Source organism: Podarcis vaucheri (assembly GCF_965113315.1).
Source record: "Podarcis vaucheri genome assembly, chromosome: 2".
Taxonomy (NCBI): domain Eukaryota; kingdom Metazoa; phylum Chordata; class Lepidosauria; order Squamata; family Lacertidae; genus Podarcis; species Podarcis vaucheri.
The window spans coordinates 131,897,004-131,918,941 of NC_138760.1; the positions used below are offsets into that span (position 1 = coordinate 131,897,004).

The 21,938-nt window shown below is 48.7% G+C and overlaps 2 protein-coding genes across 3 annotated transcripts; both read right to left on the reverse strand.

Moving 5' to 3' along the window:
* Positions 1-563: 563 nt before the first annotated feature.
* Positions 564-21,898, reverse strand: LOC309526979 (uncharacterized protein). 2 transcript variants are annotated; one of them, XM_082213400.1, is made up of 5 exons: positions 21,720-21,898; positions 20,518-20,595; positions 16,220-16,713; positions 8,295-9,300; positions 564-682 (listed from the first exon to the last, which is right to left on the reverse strand). In XM_082213400.1, the coding sequence occupies exons 3-4, from the start codon at positions 16,533-16,535 to the stop codon at positions 8,447-8,449; spliced, it is 1,170 nt and encodes a 389-aa protein (XP_082069526.1). In that variant the 5' UTR covers positions 16,536-16,713; positions 20,518-20,595; positions 21,720-21,898; the 3' UTR covers positions 564-682; positions 8,295-8,446. The 2 variants fall into 2 exon arrangements, with proteins under 2 accessions (XP_082069526.1, XP_082069527.1); XM_082213401.1 differs by lacking the exons at positions 564-682; positions 16,220-16,713; positions 20,518-20,595; positions 21,720-21,898 and adding exons at positions 11,155-11,232; positions 12,326-12,430 and having other exon boundaries at positions 8,043-9,626.
* On the reverse strand, positions 681-5,345 carry LOC309526981 (uncharacterized protein). The gene is made up of 3 exons (XM_082213403.1): positions 5,279-5,345; positions 4,078-4,155; positions 681-2,081 (listed from the first exon to the last, which is right to left on the reverse strand). Exon 3 carries the CDS (start codon positions 1,901-1,903, stop codon positions 818-820), a length of 1,086 nt encoding a protein of 361 aa, XP_082069529.1. The 5' UTR covers positions 1,904-2,081; positions 4,078-4,155; positions 5,279-5,345; the 3' UTR covers positions 681-817.
* Positions 21,899-21,938: the final 40 nt, after the last annotated feature.

Here is a 21,938-nt window from a genome sequence, read left to right on the forward strand (position 1 = left end):
ACAAGTTGGGTAAGGTATATATTTTTATCACAAATAGGTAACCGAATACTGTGGTCAACGGCAATAAAAACCATGGAGAGACCCCGCAGAACCAGGAAACAGCTTTTACCTTTTTGCCCGCCAGACATAATCAACCAGCACCAATCATTCCAAATCTATTTCCCCCTTCAAAGGGACTCCAGGAAGTTCCCAGAGGTGACAACTGCTGAGCTGATTGTTGGCCAAGGAAAGCCTAATCCCATCACCAAACTTGCCAAGGGGCCAGACATGCAAAGGAAGTTCTATTGTACTTTGGGCGTGGGACTTCAGAGGTGTTTGCCTGTGCTCGTCTTCTACCTGGGTCTTGCCCTGACATGTCTGCTTATGCTAATCTTGTACCAAGGACTTGTCTGGACATGTTTGCCAAGGCTGAACTAGTGTAACCTCTGTCTACCCCTCCCCTTTGGTGACATGTCAGTGATGTAGCAATGATGCTGTACGAACTGTATTCTGGGATATGGTGGGAAAGTTCTAAAAGTCTTTGTCACCCCATCCTCAGAGTTAAAAATTCCTCTTTGAACCTGTTGCGCAATAAATTTTGATCTACAGCCAATTGCTCCGGTTGGTGGCTGGACTCCTTCCTTTATTCCGCAGGGACCCGTGGGCTCTGCCCGACGAGCTGGGTGACTGAGCAGCCTCACACCTAGATTTTTCCGTAACAGCCAACAAGGCGGTCTCAGTCTGATGGCAGGGCCTGAAACCCAAGTGGAATAAATGCAGTCCACATGGTCCATATCCTCAAGATGTGCCTGGATTTATTCTGCAACCATACATACATTCAAATTGTTTTTCCCATGTGAGTTTGCTGATGTCTTCTAAGTGTTCCACTATTAATGAAGTTCTTTCCACAATCCATGCATTTAAAAGGTTTCTCCCCTGTGTGAATTTGTAGATGTGCATTAAGGCTTGAACTCTGACAGAAGCATTTTCCACATTCAAAACATTTATATGGTTTATCTCCTGTATGAGTATATTGATGCATTCTTAGCGAATGTGTATGACGGAAGCATGTTCCACACTCCACACATTTAAATGGTTTTTCCCCTGTGTGAGTTCGTAGATGTATGGAAAGTTTTGCCCTTTCACGGAACGTCTTTCCACACTCTGTGCATTTAAATGGTTTTTCCCCTGTGTGAATTTGATTATGTCTTCTAAGTGTTCCACTCTCTCTGAAGCTCTTTCCACACTCTATGCATTTAAATGGTTTCTGCCCTGTGTGAATTCGCTGATGGTTTTTAAGTTGTCCGCTTTGACTGAAGCTCTTTCCACACTCCATGCATTTAAAAGGTCTTGCCCCTGTGTGAGTTCGCTGGTGTATTCTAAGGGTTTCACTCTGACTGAAGCTATTTCCGCACTCCATACATCTGTATGGTTTCTCACCTGTGTGAGTGCGATGATGTGCATTAAGGTGCTTACTCCAAAGGAAGCTCTTTCCACACTCCATACATTTAAATGGTTTCTCACCAGTATGAGTGCGATGATGTGCATTAAGGTGCTTACTCAAAAGGAAGCTCTTTCCGCACTCCATACATTTAAATGGTTTCTCACCCCTGTGAGTTTGCTCATGTATACAGAGGCATCCACTTTTTTTGAAGCATATTCTACATTCAAAACATTTATATGATTTCTCTCCTGTATGAGTACATTGATGCATTTTCAGCGAATCTGTACGACCAAAGCATTTTCCACACTCCATACATTTAAATGGTTTCTCCCCTGTGTGAGTTCTCTGGTGTCTTCTAAGCGTTCCACCTGCTGTGAAGCTCTTTCCACACTCAATGCATTTAAATGGTTTCTCCCCTGTGTGAGTTCCTTGATGTTGTGTAGGAGTTCCACTCCTACTGATGTCCTTTCCACAATCCATACCTTTAAATGGTGTCTCCACTATTTCAGTTCCTTGATGTGAACTAAGTGTGTTCACTGACTGAATCACATTGTATGTTCCACAAATTTAAATGATTTTTTCGTGATTCCTAATGAAAGTAGAGATTGCTCTGTCTGTCTTCTCTATTGCTTGCATTGGCGTAGGGGGAAAGGAAATCCTGTAGAAGAGAAGAAGAGTTTGGATTTGATATCCTGCTTTATCACTACCCTAAGGAGTCTCAAAGCGGCTAACATTCTCCTTTCCCTTCCTCCCCCACAACAAACAAGTCTGTGAGGTGAGTGGGGATGAGAGACTTCAGAGAAGTGTGACTAGCTCAAGGTCACCCAGCAGCTGCATGTGGAGGAGCGGGGAATCGAACCCAGTTCACCAGATTACGAATCTACCGCTCTTAACCACACTGGCTCTCCAAAGAAGAAACAAAAGAATATAACACACATCAAGTGCCTTTGGTACCTTCTCTTATTTTAACATCTCATACACTCTTCCTTCTTCTATGTGCCAATTGTTTAGGAAATGAAATAATGTCAGAGAATAGCATTGCATCAACTTTTAATAATAATCAATTATTGTTAATAATGCAGCATGATCTAAGATACAGTGCTTCTCTAAAACTGGCAATTTAAATAAAGAGGTTCCTCACAGGAAAGGGAGCTGCTCTCCCTCCATGAACATGCCCTTCATTTCTCAGGTTCAGAATTCCTAATGACTTTTTTGTCCTAATCCCTTAAATGTTTGGTTGCAAGTCTCTCTGGGTAAGATAAAGTGACTAACAAATTCAATTAATCATAATAATGGACTACAACAGACATGTTCATCCGGTCGAGCGCGATCGAACAATAGATCAGTGTTTCCCTACCTTTTTTGGGCAAAGGCACACTTGTTTCATGAAAAAAATCTCACGGCACACCCCCTCCGCTCCGGCCCTAAATAGGGCAAGCCACGCCCCCTCCAGCCAGCTGATTGGCTGGCCAGGAGGCGTGGCCGGATGGGATTCCCCTGCTCTCGCGGGGGCTGAGATGGGATTCCCCGCTCATGTGGGGGCGGATGGGATTCGCTCGCTGGCCGCCCCGCGTGTGCTCGCCGAGCATGCGCAGGCCCAGTAGCGAGCGGCGATGGGGCTAGCCGGAGAAGAGAGGGCGAGCCCCCTCCGCTCCGGCCCTAAATAGGGCAAGCCACGCCCCCTCCAGCTAGCCGATTGGCTGGCCAGGAGGCGTGGCCGGATGGGATTCCCCTGCTCTCGCGGGGGCTGAGATGGGATTCCCCGCTCACGTGGGGGCGGATGGGATTCCCCGCTCACGTGGGGAAGGGCGTGATGCCCGCAACCCCACCTCCTGGGGCAGGCCCGGAAGTGCAGGCCCAGTAGCGAGTGGCGATGGGATGTGGGAGCTCGCTCGCTCGCCGCCCCGCGTGTGCTTGCCGCCGCCGCCCCACCTCTCACCGCCCGACTCGCCCGCCTCCCTCCCACGGAACACAAGGCAACGTTCCACGGCACACTAGTGTGCCGCGGAACACCTGTTGGGAAACACTGCAATAGATCATGTGAGTGATCCTGGTTGATCATGGGATTACTGGGATATGCGTCAGTTGTGCAGCTCCCTTTGATGGGGAGGAGAGAGAAAGGGCTGGCTTGGGGGGGCGGAGAGAGCTGCTTAAGGGGGAGGGGGGCTGGCTTGGGAGTGTGGAGAATCGTTAGCCACCTCCTTCCACCCACGCACCCCACTCCTCATTCCTCCAGTGACAATGGGTAGATCACTGCCAGTTTTTTATACTGGGAGTAGATCGCAGTCTGTTGGGAGTTGGACGTGCCTGGACTACAGGAACCCCTGAATTTCAGTAGCAATCTTCCCGATCCCTTAAATCCCAAAGACATGAGAATAAAGATAGTGGTTAATACTGGAAATCTGGTGGAATGGAGAGGAGGAGTGGGACGTAGTTATCTCTGCGTAAAGGTAAAAAAAAGATATCTCTGCTTGCAACCTTCATAGCAATGGGCAGGGAAGGGTGGACTGGAGGCAACGTCTCTCCACAGAAACATGGGTAAATGGGTGAAATTGCACAAGCCAAGCCAAAATGGGGTCATCCTCTCAATCCAGCAGGGCTTTTGATATATTTTTACGTAGTGAAATGTCTCACTGCATGCTGTAAGAGCTTACCTCTCAATTTCCCCTTCACGTTTCTGTATTTTTCTTTTTCTAGCAAAATGTGCTTAGACTTGTGAGTCAGACTCTCTCCTGTGTGGAACAAGTAAAAGAGAAGTGCTGTTTATGTCATATGTGATTGTCAAAGTCTACAGAAACATTCACCTTTTGAAGCAAAAACAATAAAGTTCCTGGTGGCCCATTGGAGGCTAATAAACCGCAGCATCAGCTCACGAAATGTTACGGACAAAATTACAGCATTGCTATAAACGATAATCCCACCCACTCCCTTTCTCTCACACACAGTGTTTGTGGAATTCTGCACTCTCACACACCTCGCCTGTAATACTGGCAATCCTTGGCCTGCATATGCACATGAATGTGTGTAAAGCCTCCAGTCACAAGCATTGTCTATCCTAATAATGGACCCTTTGTCCTTCTAAGCGCCCCAGACTGGGAAGGTGCACACATTCACTGTCTTTGGGTGCTGATGGATTGTGTCTCAGCTTGCAACTCCCTTTGACATATAGAAAAGTATAGAAAGGCTGTCCATATAGCTATTATGCACAAATCCTGAAAGAATTTCCATAGCACCTCCAGCCATGTTTTTTTGAGTAGTGGACCACATTATCCCCTCAATTAAACATGCAGTGGAACTAAGGCTTAGAAATGAAACCCTGGGAGAGGCAGACGGGTTTTTCCCGGTCCTTCCTGGAAGAGGATACCAGATGCAAAGACCTGCTCTGGACAATCCTCTCTCCTTCCTCTCCTGCCCTCTCCTCTCCTCTCCAGCTGGACCAATGGCCCGCCTTGGTGTAACGCAGAAGCAGCAGCAGCAGCAGAGTCCCGCTTCTGGAGCCCCCAGCAGCAGCTGGCCTGGGGGTGGGGGAAGGAGAGTCCAGCTTCCGGGAAGGAGGGGAGGGTGGGGAATTGGACCCCCCCTCCCAATTTCAGGGATCCCTCTCTCCAAGGCAGATTTCTGGGCAGGAGGGAAAAGCCAAGGCAGCGTCTCCGGAGATTCCCCCCCCCCGCCCGCGCCCAGGTGGGAGACCTCCCTTCCGATGGGCAGCGTCTCTTTCTCCCTCTGCCCCCCTTTGCCAAGGCTGGGTGGGGCTTTCCTCCCCCAGGGATGCTTCCCTCCCTCCCCCCCAAGTTCCCCTGCCCCCTCCGTCCCCGAGTCTCTCCTGCGCCCAGAGACCCCCTTGGCCCGGCTCACCCCTCGCCCGGCGCGCAGCATCTCCCTCGAGCGCACCGACCTCTCCATCCGGAGGGGCCTCCCAAGACGAGCGGGGCGGGGGGGGGGAGGAGGTAAGAGACAGAAGTGGGGGAGGGAGGGGTCTCTTCCCAGGCCTCTCTAGGCATCTCGGCTCTCTCCCTTCCGTAACCCCTTCCATGGACTCTCCTCCTCTCCAGCCTCGCCACACGCGCGCAGCCAGCAGCTCCCCAAGGGATTCCTGCCAGGGGGAAACGGGGGACGCGCCCCGAGGGGCGCTTGTTGGGGGGCCTGGGTTGAAAGCCATTCTCATAGGGATGGCCTTGGTGGCCATCTCAGTTCCATTCCCACAAAGGGGTGCAGGGCAGCTGAGCACAGATTGGCCAGCCAGATTGTGATAATGAGAATGATAATGATGATTTTATTGTTTGTATGCTGCCCACCTCAATGGGTTTCCCCAGCCACTCTGGACAGCTGCAAAAAAAGAAGCAAAAACTTCCCTAACTGGTTTGCCAATGGGTGCCAATGAACTTCTTTTAGGACTGGTGTTATATGGTCCCTGAGGCCGCTCCCAGTCACCAGTCTAGTTGCCGCATTCTGGATTCGTTGCAGTTTCCGTGTCACCTTCAAAGGTAGCCCCACGTAGAGCCCATTGCAGTAGTCCAAGGATAACCAGAGCATGCACCACTCTGGCAAGGCAATCTGCAGGCAGGCAGGGTCTCAGCCCTTAATTTATTTTTATTATTAAACCTTTAGAAGACATCTGAAGGCAGCCCTACATAGGGATGCTTTTTAAGGTTGAATGTTTCATTATGTATTCATAAGAGGCTGGGTTGAAATAAAGTGTTCTTGTGATTCTTCAAAGGAGATGGTGCATTGGAGACCCTGCAGTTGTGGGTTCCTTACTTGGCAACTGGACTGCGTGCATCCAGGTCCCTGCTAATGGGTCCCAGAAGAGGTGCTTTTTTTGGGGGGGGGGTGGAGAGGTCCCTTTGTCTTTTTCTCCCCCCTCCTCCCTCTCACCACCACCTTCCCACATGCAGCATCTTATTTTTGTCCTCTCTGGCCACACAATTCCCTTGCTCACTTTTCCAATTCCCCTTATTGCAATTTATAGACGCGGGCAGAATGTCCACTGTCACCCCTCCTCTCCTTTCCAACGCTCCCCCTCCCCACTCCCAGGGGCTCCTTTTGTCCAATTGCCCAGGAAACATCTGATTTAGGGGGAACACTTCAGGTTTGTTTTGGAACACGGGGGCCCATAGAGCTACGAGTGGGAGAGCAGCCCCTGCCTTTGTTGCACAGCGGAGGAATATTTTTGTAGAAATTTCAGCTTTTCTTAACACAGGCAAAAAGGTACTGTTGGCAGTGTTTACATAAATGCTTGCCAACTCTTTTTATAAATGCTGTGATTCAAGGACTGGGAAAATATAAGCATTTTCCCGTGACCTGCTTCCTAGAGGGAAGCAATGTTAAAAAGCGTGGGGAGAGGATGGAGCCCTGAGACACCCCCTAAGTGAGTGCCCAGGGGTCCAAACGCTCATCCCCCCCCAACATCACTTTCTGGACCTGTCCCAGGACTAAGGAGCGGAACCACTGCATAACCCTGCCCCTAACTCCCAATCCTCCGATACCGTCCACGAGGATATGTTAGTATTTACAATGTCATTTCTTTGGGAATGTATTTCACAAAGCAGAGGCAGCATTGGGGAAATGAGGTGGCGCTTGTTTGGTTAATTCAGTTTGCTCTTTCTTGCCTGCTGAGAGGGAGACGTGAGAGGTGGGGGGACTTTGTGCCCATGATGACTGGAGGAGTTTGGAAATAATATTTGTGGTTCAACTGTTGCCAACCTGACCAGTAAAGCTTTATTCTCAACAAGTTGGGTAAGGTATATATTTTTATCACAAATAGGTAACCGAAAACTGTGGTCAACCGCAATAAAAACCATGGAGAGACCCCGCAGAACCAGGAAACAGCTTTTACCTTTTTGCCCGCCAGACATAATCAACCAGCACCAATCATTCCAAATCTATTTCCCCCTTCAAAGGGACTCCAGGAAGTTCCCAGAGGTGACAACTGCTGAGCTGATTGTTGGCCAAGGAAAGCCTAATCCCATCACCAGACTTGCCAAGGGGCCAGACATGCAAAGGAAGTTCTATTGTACTTTGGGCGTGGGACTTCAGAGGTGTTTGCCTGTGCTCGTCTTCTACCTGGGTCTTGCCCTGACATGTCTGCTTATGCTAATCTTGTACCAAGGACTTGTCTGGACATGTTTGCCAAGGTTGAACTAGTGTAACCTCTGTCTACCCCTCCCCTTTGGTGACATGTCAGTGATGTAGCAATGATGCTGTACGAACTGTATTCTGGGATATGGTGGGAAAGTTCTAAAAGTCTTTGTCACCCCATCCTCAGAGTTCAAAATTCCTCTTTGAACCTGTTGCGCAATAAATTTTGATCTACAGCCATTTGCTCCAGTTGGTGGCTGGACTCCTTCCTTTATTCCGCAGGGACCCGTGGGCTCTGCCCGACAAGCTGGGTGACTGAGCAGCCCCACACCTAGACAGCGGCAAAAGTCTTGTTATCACAAAGATGGAAGAATGAGGAAATCCCAACGAAAGAACAATGGGAAGAAAAACTGATGAGATGTGCGGAATTTTTCCAAGCTGACATATCAATTGCGTGACAAGGACAATTGTAATTTCAAGGAAGAATGGAAACTATTTACAAACTATTTAAAAAGACAACAAAAGGATTTGGACTCCTTGGCAGGTTTTGAATAAACATCCACAAATTCATTAGTAGAACATATGATAGATGATGTACAATGATATGTACAATTTTATAACATGCAGAGAATAATATGTATAAACAAATCAGAGAGGGGAGCTGAGGGAAGTCTCTGGAAGGGGGGAGAGGGAGGGAGTTATATTGATCTATAAACGTGATTAAAATGATTAATTTTCTTTATTTTTTTAAAAGCCACTGAGAGATCCAGCAGAACCAGGAAACAGCTTTTACCTCTATCCCTAGCTCGCCAGAGATAATCAACCTGTGCCACCAGGGTGGTCTCAGTCCAATGGCAGGGCCTGAAAGCCAATTGGGACAAATGCAGTCTAAATGGTCCACATCCTGCAGATATGCCTGGATTTATTCTGCAACCAAACATACATTTAAATAGTTTTTCCCATGTGAGTTTCCTGATGTCTTCTAAGCGTTGTACTACTGGTAAAGCTTTTCCCACAATCCATGCATTTAAAAGGTTTCTCCCCTGTATGAGTTTGTAGATGTACATTAAGGCTTCCACTCTGAATGAAGCATTTTCCACACTCAAAACATTTATATGGTTTCTCTCCTGTATGAGTACATTGATGCATTTTCAGCGATTCTCTATGACGGAAGCATGTTCCACACTCCATGCATCTAAATGGTTTTTCGCCTGTGTGAGTTCGTTGATGGTATTTAAGGTATCCTCTCTGACTGAAGCTCTTTCCACACTCTGTGCATTTAAATGGTTTTTCCCCTGTGTGAGTTAGTTTATGTCTTCTAAGCGTTCCACTCTCTCTGAAGCTCTTTCCACACTCTATGCATTTAAATGGTTTCTGCCCTGTGTGAATTCGCTGATGGTTTTTAAGGTGTCCGCTTTGACTGAAGCTCTTTCCACACTCCATGCATTTAAAAGGTCTTGCCCCTGTGTGAGTTCGCTGGTGTCTTCTAAGGGTTTCACTCTGACTGAAGCTCTTTCCACACTCCATGCATTTAAAAGGTCTTGCCCCTGTGTGAGTTTGCTGGTGTATTCTAAGGGTTTCACTCTGACTGAAGCTCTTTCCGCACTCCATACATTTAAATGGTTTCTCACCAGTGTGAGTGCGATGATGTGCATTAAGGTGCTTACTCAAAAGGAAGCTCTTTCCACACTCCATACATTTAAATGGTTTCTCACCAGTGTGAGTGTGATGATGTGCATTAAGGTGCTTACTCAAAAGGAAGCTCTTTCCACACTCCATACATTTAAATGGCTTCTCCCCTGTGTGAGTTCTCTGGTGTCTTCTAAGTGTTCCACTTGTTGTGAAGCTCTTTCCACACTCCATGCATTTAAATGGTTTCTCCCCTGTGTGAGTTCCTTGATGTTGTGTAGGAGTTCCACTCCTACTGACGTCCTTTCCACAATCCATACCTTTAAATGGTGTCTCCACTATTTCAGTTCCTTGATGTGAACTAAGTGTGTTCACTGACTGAATCACATTGTATGTTCCACAAATTTAAATGATTTTTTCGTGATTCCTAATGAAAGTAGAGATTGCTCTGTCTGTCTTCTCTATTGCTTGCATTGGCGTAGGGGGAAAGGAAATCCTGTAGAAGAGAAGAAGAGTTTGGATTGGATATCCTGCTTTATCACTACCCGAAGGAGTCTCAAAGGGGCTCACATTCTCCTTTCCCTTCCTCCCCCACAACAAACAGTCTGTGAGGTGAGTGGGGCTGAGAGACTTCAAAGAAGTGTGACTAGTTCAAGGTCACCCAGCAGCTGCATGTGGAGGAGCGGAGACACGAACCCAGTTCACCAGATTACGAATCTAATAATAATAATAATAATAATAATAAGTTTTATTTATATCCCGCCCTCCCCAGCCTTAGCCGGGCTCAGGGCGGCTAACAACAATAAAACAGTACAAAAGTACAGCATAAACAACACTCTAAAAACATTCATTCTAAAATTAATTAATTCAATCTACCGCTCTTAACCACAATGGCTCTCCAAAGAAGAAACAAAAGAATATAACACACATCAAGTGCCTTTGGTACCTTCTCTTATTTTAACATCTCATATACTCTTCCTTCTTCTATGTGCCAATTGCTTAGGAAATGAAATAATGTCAGATAATAGCATTGCATCAACTTTTAATAATAATCAATTACTGTTAATAATGCAGCATGATCTAAGATACAGTGCTTCTCTAAAACTGGCAATTTAAATAAAGAGGTTCCTCACAGGAAAGGGAGCTGCTCTCCCTCCATGAACATGCCCTTTATTTCTCAGGTTCAGAATTCCTAATGACTTGTTTGTCCTAATCCCTTAAATGTTTGGTTGCAAGTCTCTCTGGGTAAGATAAAGTGACAAATTCAATTAATCATAATAATGGACTACAACAGACATGTTCATCCGGTCGAGTGCGATCGACCAATAGATCATGTGAGTGATCCTGGTTGATCATGGGATTACTGGGATAGGCGTCAGTTGTGCAGCTCCCTTTGATGGGGAGGAGAGAGAAAGGGCTGGCTTGGAGGGGGAGAGAGCTGCTTAAGGGGGAGGGGGGCTGGCTTGGGAGGGTGGAGAGACGACTGGCTCTTCAGAGAGAGAAGGTTTGCCTCCCTTTAATCCCCCCCAACTGAAACTCCCCCCTCCTGCATCCAGTTAGCCACCTCCTTCCACCCACCCACCCACCCCACTCCTCATTTCTCCAGTGACAATGGGTAGATCACCGCCAGTTTTTTACACTGGGAGTAGATCGCAGTCTATTGGGAGTTGGACGTGCCTGGACTACAGGAACCCCTGAATTTCAGTAGCAATCTTCCCGATCCCTTAAATCCCAAAGACATGAGAATAAAGATAGTGGTTAATACTGGAAATCTGGTGGAATAGAGAGGAGGAGTGGGACGTAGTTATCACTGCGTGAAGGTAAAAAAAAGATATCTCTGCCTACAACCTTCATAGCAATGGGCAGGGAAGGGTGGACTGGAGGCAATGTCTCTCCACAGAAACATGGGTAAATGGGTGAAATTGCAGAAGACAAGCCAAAATTGGGTCATCCTATCAATCCAGCAGGGCTTTTGATATATTTTTACGTAGTGAAATGTCTCACTGCATGCTGTAAGAGCTTACCTCTCAATTTCCCCTTCACGTTTCTGTATTTTTCTTTTTCTAGCAAAATGTGCTTAGACTTGTGAGTCAGAGTCTCTCCTGTGTGGAACAAGTAAAAGAGAAGTGCTGTTTATGTCATATGTGACTGTCAACGTCTTCAGAAACATTCATCTTTTGAAGCTAAAACAACAAAGTTCCTGCTGGCCCATTGGAGGCTAATAAACCGCAGCATCAGCTCACGAAATGTTACGGACAAAATTACAGCATTGCTATAAACGATAATCCCACCCACTCCCTTTCTCTCTCACACAGTGTTTGTGGAATTCTGCACTCTCACACACCTCGCCTGTAATACTGGCAATCCTTGGCCTGCATATGCACATGAATGTGTGTAAAGCCTCCAGTCACAAGCATTGTCTATCCTAATAATGGACCCTTTGTCCTTCTAAGCACCCCAGACTGGGAAGGTGCACACATTCACTGTCTTTGGGTGCTGATGGATTGTGTCTCAGCTTGTAACTCCCTTTGACATATAGAAAGGTATAGAAAGGCTGTCCATATATCTATTATATACAAATCCTGAAAGAATTTCCATAGCACCTCCAGCCATGTTTTTTTGAGTAGTGGACCACATTATCCCCTCAATTAAACATGCAGTGGAACTAAGGCTTAGAAATGAAACCCTGGGAGAGGCAGACGGGTTTTTCCCGGTCCTTCCTGGAAGAGGATACCAGATGCAAAGACCCCCTCTGGACAATCCTCTCTCCTTCCTCTCCTGCCCTCTCCTCTCCTCTCCAGCTGGACCAATGCCCCGCCTTGGTGTAACGCAGCAGCAGCAGCAGAAGCAGAGTCCCGCTTCTGGAGCCCCCAGCAGCAGCTGGCCTGGGGGGGGGGGAGGAGAGTCCAGCTTCCGGGAAGGAGGGGAGGGTGGGGAATGGGACCCCCTCCCAATTTCAGGGACCCCCCCTCTCCCCAAGGCAGCCCCTCCGGAGATTCCCCCCCCCCGCCCGCGCCCAGGTGGGAGACCTCCCTTCCGACGGGCAGCGTCTCTTTCTCCCTCTGCCCCCCTTTGCCAATGCTGGACGGGGCTTTCCTCCCCCAGGGATGCTTCCCTCCCTCCCCCCCCCAAGTTCCCCTGCCCCCTCCGTCCCCAGTCTCTCCTGCGCCCAGAGACCCCCTTGGCACGGCTCACCCCTCGCCCTGCGCGCAGAATCTCTCTCCAGCGCACCGACCTCTCCATCCGGAGGGGCCTCCCAAGACGAGCGGGGAGGGGGGGGGGAGGAGGTAAGAGGCGGAAGTGGGGGAGGGAGGGGTCTCTTCCCAGGCCTCTCTAGGCATCTCGGCTCTCTCCCTTCCGTAACCCCTTCCATGGACTCTCCTCCTCTCCAGCCTCGCCACACGCGCGCAGCCAGCAGCTCCCCGAGGGATTCCTGCCAGGGGGAAACGGGGACGCGTCCCGAGGGGCGCTTGGGTTGAAAGCCATTCTCATAGGGATGGCCTTGGTGGCCATCTCAATTCCATTCCCACAAAGCTGCCCAGGGGGTGCAGGGCAGCTGAGCACAGATTGGCCAGCCAGATTGTTATAATGATAATGATGATTTTATTGTTTGTATGCTGCCCACCTCAATGGGTTTCCCCAGCCACTCTGGACAGCTGCAAAAAAAGAAGCAAAAACTTCCCTAACTGGTTTGCCAATGGGTGCCAATGAACTTCTTTTAGGACTGGTGTTATATGGTCCCAGTCACCAGTCTAGTTGCCGCATTCTGGATTAGTTGCAGTTTCCGTGTCACCTTCAAAGGTAGCCCCACGTAGAGCCCATTGCAGTAGTCCAAGGATAACCAGAGCATGCATCACTCTGGCCGGACAGTCTGCGGGCAGTGAGGGTCTCAGCCAACATACCATGATAAAATAAATGATTAAGTTATTTTTATTATTAAACCTTTAGAAGACATCTGAAGGCAGCCCTGCATAGGGATGCTTTTTAAGGTTTAATGTTTCATTATGTATTCATAAGAGGCTGGGTTGAAATAAAGTGTTCTTGTTGTTCTTGTTACACCTTTTAAGGAGAAAAAGAAACGTGTGTGATTCTTCAAAGGAGATGGTGCATTGCAGACCCTGCAGTTGTGGGTTCCTTACTTGGCAACTGGACTGCGTGCATCCAGGTCCCTGCTAATGGGTCCCATGAAAGGTGCTTTTTTTGGGGGGGTGGAGAAGTCCATTTGTCCTTTTCTCCCCCCTCCTCCCTCTCACCACCACCTTCCCACATGCAGCATCTTATTTTTGTCCTCCCTTGCCACACAATTCCCTTGCTCACTTTTCCAATTCCCCTTATTGCAATTTATGGACGCGGGCAGAATGTCCACTGTCACCCCCCCTCTCCTTTCCAACGCTCCCCCTCCCCACTCCCAGGGGCTCCTTTTGTCCAATTGCCCAGGAAACATCTGATTTAGGGGGAACACTTCAGGTTTGTTTTGGAACACGGGGGCCCATAGAGCTACGAGTGGGAGAGCAGCGTCTGCCATTGTTGCACAGCAGAAGAATATTCTTGTAGAAATTTCAGCTTTTCTTAACACGGGCAAAAAGATAAGGTTGGCAGTGTTTACATAAATGCTTGCCAACTCTTTTTATAAATGCTGTGATTCAAGGACTGGGAAAATATAAGCATTTTCCCATGACCTGCTTCCTAGAGGGAAGCAATGTTAAAAAGTGTGGGGAGAGGATGGAGCCCTGAGACACCCCCTAAGTGAGTGCCCAGGGGTCCAAACGCTCATCCCCCCCCAACATCACTTTCTGGACATGTCCCAGGACTAAGGAGCGGAACCACTGCATAACCCTGCCCCTAACTCCCAATCCTCCGATACCGTCCACGAGGATATGTTAGTATTTACAATGTCATTTCTTTGGGAATGTATTTCACAAAGCAGAGGCAGCATTGGGGAAATGAGGTGGCGCTTGTTTGGTTAATTCAGTTTGCTCTTTCTTGCCTGCTGAGAGGGAGACGTGAGAGGTGGGGGGACTTTGTGCCCATGATGACTGGAGGAGTTTGGAAATAATACTCGTGGTTCAACTGTTGCCATCCTGACCAGTAAAGCTTTATTCTCAACAAGTTGGGTAAGGTATATATTTTTATCACAAATAGGTAACCGGATCCCGTGGTCAACGGCATTAAAAACCACGGAGAGATCCCGCAGAACCAGGAAACAGCTTTTACCTTTTTGCCTGCCAGACATAATCAACCAGCACCAATCATTCCAAATCTATTTCCCCCTTCAAAGGGACTCCAGGAAGTTCCCAGAGGTGACAATTGCTTAGCTGATTGTTGGCCAAGGAAAGCCTAATCCCATCACCAGACTTGCCAAGGGGCCAGACATGCAAAGGAAGTTCTATTGTACTTTGGGTGGTGGGACTTCAGAGGTGTTTGCCTGTGCTAATCTTCTACCTGGGTCTTGCCCTGACATGTCTGCTTATGCTAATCTTGTACCAAGGACTTGTCTGGACATGTTTGCCAAGGTTGAACTAGTGTAACCTCTGTCTACCCCTCCCCTTTGGTGACATGTCAGTGATGTAGCAATGATGCTGTACGAACTGTATTCTGGGATATGGTGGGAAAGTTCTAAAAGTCTTTGTCACCCCATCCTCAGAGTTCAAAATTCCTCTTTGAACCTGTTGCGCAATAAATTTTGATCTACAGCCATTTGCTCCAGTTGGTGGCTGGACTCCTTCCTTTATTCCGCAGGGACCCGTGGGCTCTGCCCGACGAGCTGGGTGACTGAGCAGCCCCACACCTAGACAGCGGCAAAAGTCTTGTTATCACAAAGATGGAAGAATGAGGAAATCCCAACGAAAGAACAATGGGAAGAAAAACTGATGAGATGTGCGGAATTTTTCCAAGCTGACATATCAATTGCGTGACAAGGACAATTGTAATTTCAAGGAAGAATGGAAACTATTTACAAACTATTTAAAAAGACAACAAAAGGATTTGGACTCCTTGGCAGGTTTTGAATAAACATCCACAAATTCATTAGTAGAACATATGATAGATGATGTACAATGATATGTACAATTTTATAACATGCAGAGAATAATATGTATAAACAAATCAGAGAGGGGAGCTGAGGGAAGTCTCTGGAAGGGGGGGAGAGGGAGGGAGTTATATTGATCTATAAACGTGATTAAAATGATTAATTTTGTTTATTTTTTTAAAAGCCACTGAGAGATCCAGCAGAACCAGGAAACAGCTTTTACCTCTATCCCTAGCTCGCCAGAGATAATCAACCTGCGCCACCAGGGTGGTCTCAGTCCAATGGCAGGGCCTGAAAGCCAATTGGGACAAATGCAGTCTAAATGGTCCACATCCTGCAGATATGCCTGGATTTATTCTGCAACCAAACATACATTTAAATAGTTTTTCCCATGTGAGTTTCCTGATGTCTTCTAAGCGTTGTACTACTGGTAAAGCTTTTCCCACAATCCATGCATTTAAAAGGTTTCTCCCCTGTATGAGTTTGTAGATGTACATTAAGGCTTCCACTCTGAATGAAGCATTTTCCACACTCAAAACATTTATATGGTTTCTCTCCTGTATGAGTACATTGATGCATTTTCAGCGATTCTCTATGACGGAAGCATGTTCCACACTCCATGCATCTAAATGGTTTTTCGCCTGTGTGAGTTCGTTGATGGTATTTAAGGTATCCACTCTGACTGAAGCTCTTTCCACACTCTGTGCATTTAAATGGTTTTTCCCCTGTGTGAGTTAGTTTATGTCTTCTAAGCGTTCCACTCTCTCTGAAGCTCTTTCCACACTCTATGCATTTAAATGGTTTCTGCCCTGTGTGAATTCGCTGATGGTTTTTAAGGTGTCCGCTTTGACTGAAGCTCTTTCCACACTCCATGCATTTAAAAGGTCTTGCCCCTGTGTGAGTTCGCTGGTGTCTTCTAAGGGTTTCACTCTGACTGAAGCTCTTTCCACACTCTATGCATTTAAAAGGTCTTGCCCCTGTGTGAGTTTGCTGGTGTATTCTAAGGGTTTCACTCTGACTGAAGCTCTTTCCGCACTCCATACATTTAAATGGTTTCTCACCAGTGTGAGTGCGATGATGTGCATTAAGGTGCGTACTCAAAAGGAAGCTCTTTCCACACTCCATACATTTAAATGGTTTCTCACCAGTGTGAGTGTGATGATGTGCATTAAGGTGCTTACTCAAAAGGAAGCTCTTTCCACACTCCATACATTTAAATGGCTTCTCCCCTGTGTGAGTTCTCTGGTGTCTTCTAAGTGTTCCACTTGTTGTGAAGCTCTTTCCACACTCCATGCATTTAAATGGTTTCTCCCCTGTGTGAGTTCCTTGATGTTGTGTAGGAGTTCCACTCCTACTGACGTCCTTTCCACAATCCATACCTTTAAATGGTGTCTCCACTATTTCAGTTCCTTGATGTGAACTAAGTGTGTTCACTGACTGAATCACATTGTATGTTCCACAAATTTAAATGATTTTTTCGTGATTCCTAATGAAAGTAGAGATTGCTCTGTCTGTCTTCTCTATTGCTTGCATTGGCGTAGGGGGAAAGGAAATCCTGTAGAAGAGAAGAAGAGTTTGGATTGGATATCCTGCTTTATCACTACCCTAAGGAGTCTCAAAGGGGCTCACATTCTCCTTTCCCTTCCTCCCCCACAACAAACAGTCTGTGAGGTGAGTGGGGCTGAGAGACTTCAAAGAAGTGTGACTAGTTCAAGGTCACCCAGCAGCTGCATGTGGAGGAGCGGAGACACGAACCCAGTTCACCAGATTACGAATCTAATAATAATAATAATAATAATAATAATAATAATAATAAGTTTTATTTATATCCCGCCCTCCCCAGCCTTAGCCGGGCTCAGGGCGGCTAACAACAATAAAACAGTACAAAAGTACAGCATAAACAACACTCTAAAATCATTCATTCTAAAATTAATTAATTCAATCTACCGCTCTTAACCACACTGGCTCTCCAAAGAAGAAACAAAAGAATATAACACACATCAAGTGCCTTTGGTACCTTCTCTTATTTTAACATCTCATACACTCTTCCTTCTTCTTTCACTCTTCCTTCTTCTATGTGCCAATTTTTTAGGAAATGAAATAATGTCAGATAATAGCATTGCATCAACTTTTAATAATAATCAATTACTGTTAATAATGCAGCATGATCTAAGATACAGTGCTTCTCTAAAACTGGCAATTTAAATAAAGAGGTTCCTCACAGGAAAGGGAGCTGCTCTCCCTCCATGAACATGCCCTTTATTTCTCAGGTTCAGAATTCCTAATGACTTTTTTGTCCTAATCCCTTAAATGTTTGGTTGCAAGTCTCTCTGGGTAAGATAAAGTGACAAATTCAATTAATCATAATAATGGACTACAACAGACATGTTCATCCGGTCGAGCGCGATCGACCAATAGATCAGTGTTTCCCAACCGGTGTTCCGCGGCACACTAGTGTGCCGTCGAACGTTGCCTTGTGTTCCGTGGGACGGAGGCGGGCGAGTCGGGCGGCGAGAGGCGGGGCGGCGGCGGCAAGGAGAGGCCGCCCAGCGCGGGGCTCTCGCCGTCTGCCTGCCTGGCTGCCTGCGAGCTCAGCGGGCAGCGCTTCCGTCCACAGCGCCCGCCTCTCATTCATAGGCGCCCCCCCAATAATTAAAAAAATTATCGCGCGCCTTGGCTCCCTCGTCGCGCGCCTTGGCTCCCGCGGCCGGCGAGGGGAGCCCGGGCCGCGCGCGGCTGCTGCTGCCGCCGCCGCCGCCTCTCCGGGCGGGAACGCTGCGGGTGCGCGAGGGAGGAGGGCAGCCCCCGGGGCCGAGAGGGCTGCTCTGCCGGGCGCCTTGGCTCGGCTGCTGCCGCCGCCGCCGCCTCTCCGGGCGGGAACGCTGCGTGTGCGCGAGGGAGGAGGGCAGCCCCCGTGGCCGAGAGGGCTGCTCTGCCGGGCGCCTTGGCTCCCGCGGCCGGCGAGGGGAGCCCGGGCCGCGCGCGGCTGCTGCTGCCGCCGCCGCCTCTCCGGGCGGGAACGCTGCGGGTGCGCGAGGGAGGAGGGCGGCCCCCGGGGGCTGGGAGAGCCGGGCTGCCGTGGCCGAGAGGGCTGCTCTGCCGGGCGCCGCTGACATAATTTAAGAAAATTATCGCGTGCCTTGGCTCCCTCGTCGCGCGCCTTGGCTCCCGCGGCCGGCGAGGGGAGCCCCGGCCGCGCGCGGCTGCTGCTGCCGCCGCCGTTTGTGGTCATGGCGGAGCTGCCGCCTAGGGAGGAGGGGAGAGGGGGCTGGCGGGGGGGGGGCAGGCGGTGAAGGGGGCTTGGCTGCCCCTTGCAGGCTCAGGTGTGCACAGGTGGGTCCCTGGCCACCTGCATCTCTGTGTGTTGATCAATTGGAGGGGGGAAGGCAGGTAGAATTTGCAGCCTCTCAGGCCAGGAAGGGGGAAAGATTTGGGGTCTGGTGAATGTCTGGTGCGGTTCTTGTGACGCTCTGGCCATCCTGGGGTGTCCCCGGAGAAGAACTCAGAAAGGCCTGTGGGAAAGATCTGAGCCCTAAACTGGCTTTTCTGGTTCCTGGAGGGAGGCGAGAGCTGAGCTGCCGGTTCTTAGGAATGTCCTCCTCCTCCTCTCTCTCTCTCTCTCTCTGGCTCTTCCCGCCCAGGGCTTGTGGGCATCTGCTCTGAGAGGAAGATGGAGGTGACTTCCCTTAAAGGTCATGGAATCATAGAGGTGGAAGGAACCCAAAGGTCATCCAGTCCAACCCCCAGCAATTCAGGACTCACAGCTAAAGCATCCCTGGCAGATGCCCCCCCGACCTCTCCCTAAAAGCCCCTTCCCCTGTCTGACTGCTCTCACCACCAGAAAGGCCTTTCTAATGTTTTGTGGGAATCTCCTTTCTTGTTTCTTTATATTTTATTGAGAGTATTACAAGGAGTTAAATTGGCGGGGGGGAGGGGGAATAAAAAGGTTACATGCATTAAAAATAAATAGAAGCAGAGGAAAAGAGCAATAACAAAATAGCAATGGAATATAATTAAGCCTACAGAGCTATATATGCAAATGGATCTACTTATTCTTTCCCTTGAAGATACATTGATTCGTTTGTTACTGTGGTTTCGATCAATACTTTCCAAAGATCTTTACATTTGTCCATGCATGATCTTTGTCTGAAAGCTCATGGGTTGCAGGAGTTGTCATAGGAGGTTATATTTTTGACCTTCCAACTGTTATGGAAATTACAGGGGGGGGGGCACATCTTTAAAGTTGTTAAATGTTGCAAATATGCCTGAATGTACCCTTTCAACTTGACAGCTCAGGGAAGTTACCTAGATAAAATCCTGTAACACAATGTATCAGCCTTAATCATTTTGCAGATGTTAAGGGGGGGCAGAGCCTGCAGCCACAATCCCTTTCCGGTGGGGAGGGGGCAGAGGAAAGACAGGAAGCTTTTCCCTGCAGAGTTAGACCCCTTGGCTGCGTGGCCCTGTGGCAAGTGCCTTTACTTAGCAGAGTGCATTCCTCTTTATACAGGAGGGGAGGGAAAAAATTTGAAACTTACACTTTCGTGCGTCCCTCCCGGCGTGACGCTGCGCGCTGACATCACGGGGCTGTAATGGTGGTGTGCCTTGAGATTTTTTTCATCAAACAAGTGTGCCTTTGCCCAAAAAAGGTTGGGAAACACTGCAATAGATCATGTGAGTGATCCTGGTTGATCATGGGATTACTGGGATAGGCGTCAGTTGTGCAGCTCCCTTTGATGGGGAGGAGAGAGAAAGGGCTGGCTTGGGGGGGGGGGAGCTGCTTAAGGGGGAGGGGGGCTGGCTTGGGAGTGTGGAGAGACGACTGGCTCTTCAGAGAGAGAAGTTTTGCCTCCCTTTAATCCCCCCCCAAGTGAAACTCCCCCCTCCTGCATCCAGTTAGCCCCTCCTTCCACGCACCCACCCCACTCCTCATTTCTCCAGTGACAATGGGTAGATCACCGCCAGTTTTTTACACTGGGAGTAGATTGCAGTCTATTGGGAGTTGGACGTGCCTGGACTACAGGAACCCCTGAATTTCAGTAGCAATCTTCCCGATCCCTTAAATCCCAAAGACATGAGAATAAAGATAGTGGTTAATACTGGAAATCTGGTGGACTGGAGAGGAGGAGTGGGACGTAGTTATCACTGCGTGAAGGTAAAAAAAAGATATCTCTGCCTACAACCTTCATAGCAATGGGCAGGGAAGGGTGGACTGGAGGCAATGTCTCTCCACAGAAACATGGGTAAATGGGTGAAATTGCAGAAGACAAGCCAAAATTGGGTCATCCTCTCAATCCAGCAGGGCTTTTGATATATTTTTACGTAGTGAAATGTCTCACTGCATACTGTAAGAGCTTACCTCTCAATTTCCCCTTCACGTTTCTGTATTTTTCTTTTTCTAGCAAAATGTGCTTAGACTTGTGAGTCAGAGTCTCTCCTGTGTGGAACAAGTAAAAGCAAAGTGATGTTTATGTCATATGTGACTGTCAACGTCTTCAGAAACATTCATCTTTTGAAGCTAAAACAACAAAGTTCCTGGTGGCCCATTGGAGGCTAATAAACCGCAGCATCAGCTCACGAAATGTTACGGACAAAATTACAGCATTGCTATAAACGATAATCCCACCCACTCCCTTTCTCTCTCACACAGTGTTTGTGGAATTCTGCACTCTCACACACCTCGCCTGTAATACTGGCAATCCTTGGCCTGCATATGCACATGAATGTGTGTAAAGCCTCCAGTCACAAGCATTGTCTATCCTAATAATGGACCCTTTGTCCTTCTAAGCACCCCAGACTGGGAAGGTGCACACATTCACTGTCTTTGGGTGCTGATGGATTGTGTCTCAGCTTGCAACTCCCTTTGACATATAGAAAGGTATAGAAAGGCTGTCCATATATCTATTATATACAAATCCTGAAAGAATTTCCATAGCACCTCCAGCCATGTTTTTTTGAGTAGTGGACCACATGATCCCCTCAATTAACCAGGCAGTGGAACTAAGGCTTAGAAATGAAACCCTGGGAGAGGCAGACGGGTTTTTCCCGGTCCTTCCTGGAAGAGGATACCAGATGCAAAGACCTGCTCTGGACAATCCTCTCTCCTTCCTCTCCTGCCCTCTCCTCTCCTCTCCAGCTGGACCAAAGGCCCGCCTTGGTGTAACGCAGAAGCAGCAGCAGCAGCAGAGTCCCGCTTCTGGAGCCCCCAGCAGCAGCTGGCCTGGGGGGTGGAGGAAGGAGAGTCCAGCTCCCGGGAAGGAGGGGAGGGTGGGGAATTGGACCCCCTCCCAATTTCAGGGACCCCTCTCCCCAAGGCAGATTTCTGGGCAGGAGGGGAAAGCCAAGGCAGCGTCTCCGGAGATTCCCCCCCCGCCCGCGCCCAGGTGGGAGACCTCCCTTCCGATGGGCAGCGTCTCTTTCTCCCTCTGCCCCCCTTTGCCAATGCTGGACGGGGCTCCCCCCCCCCCAGGGATGCTTCCCTTCCTCCCCCCCCCCATGTTCCTCTGCCCCCTCCGTCCCCGAGTCTCTCCTGCGCCCAGAGACCCCCTTGGCACGGCTCACCCCTCGCCCTGCGCGCAGCATCTCCCTCGAGCGCACCGACCTCTCCATCCGGAGGGGCCTCCCAAGACGAGCAGGGAGGGGGGGAGGAGGTAAGAGGCGGAAGTGGGGGAGGGAGGGGTCTCTTCCCAGGCCTCTCTAGGCATCTCGGCTCTCTCCCTTCCGTAACCCCTTCCATGGACTCTCCTCCTCTCCAGCCTCGCCACACGCGCGCAGCCAGCA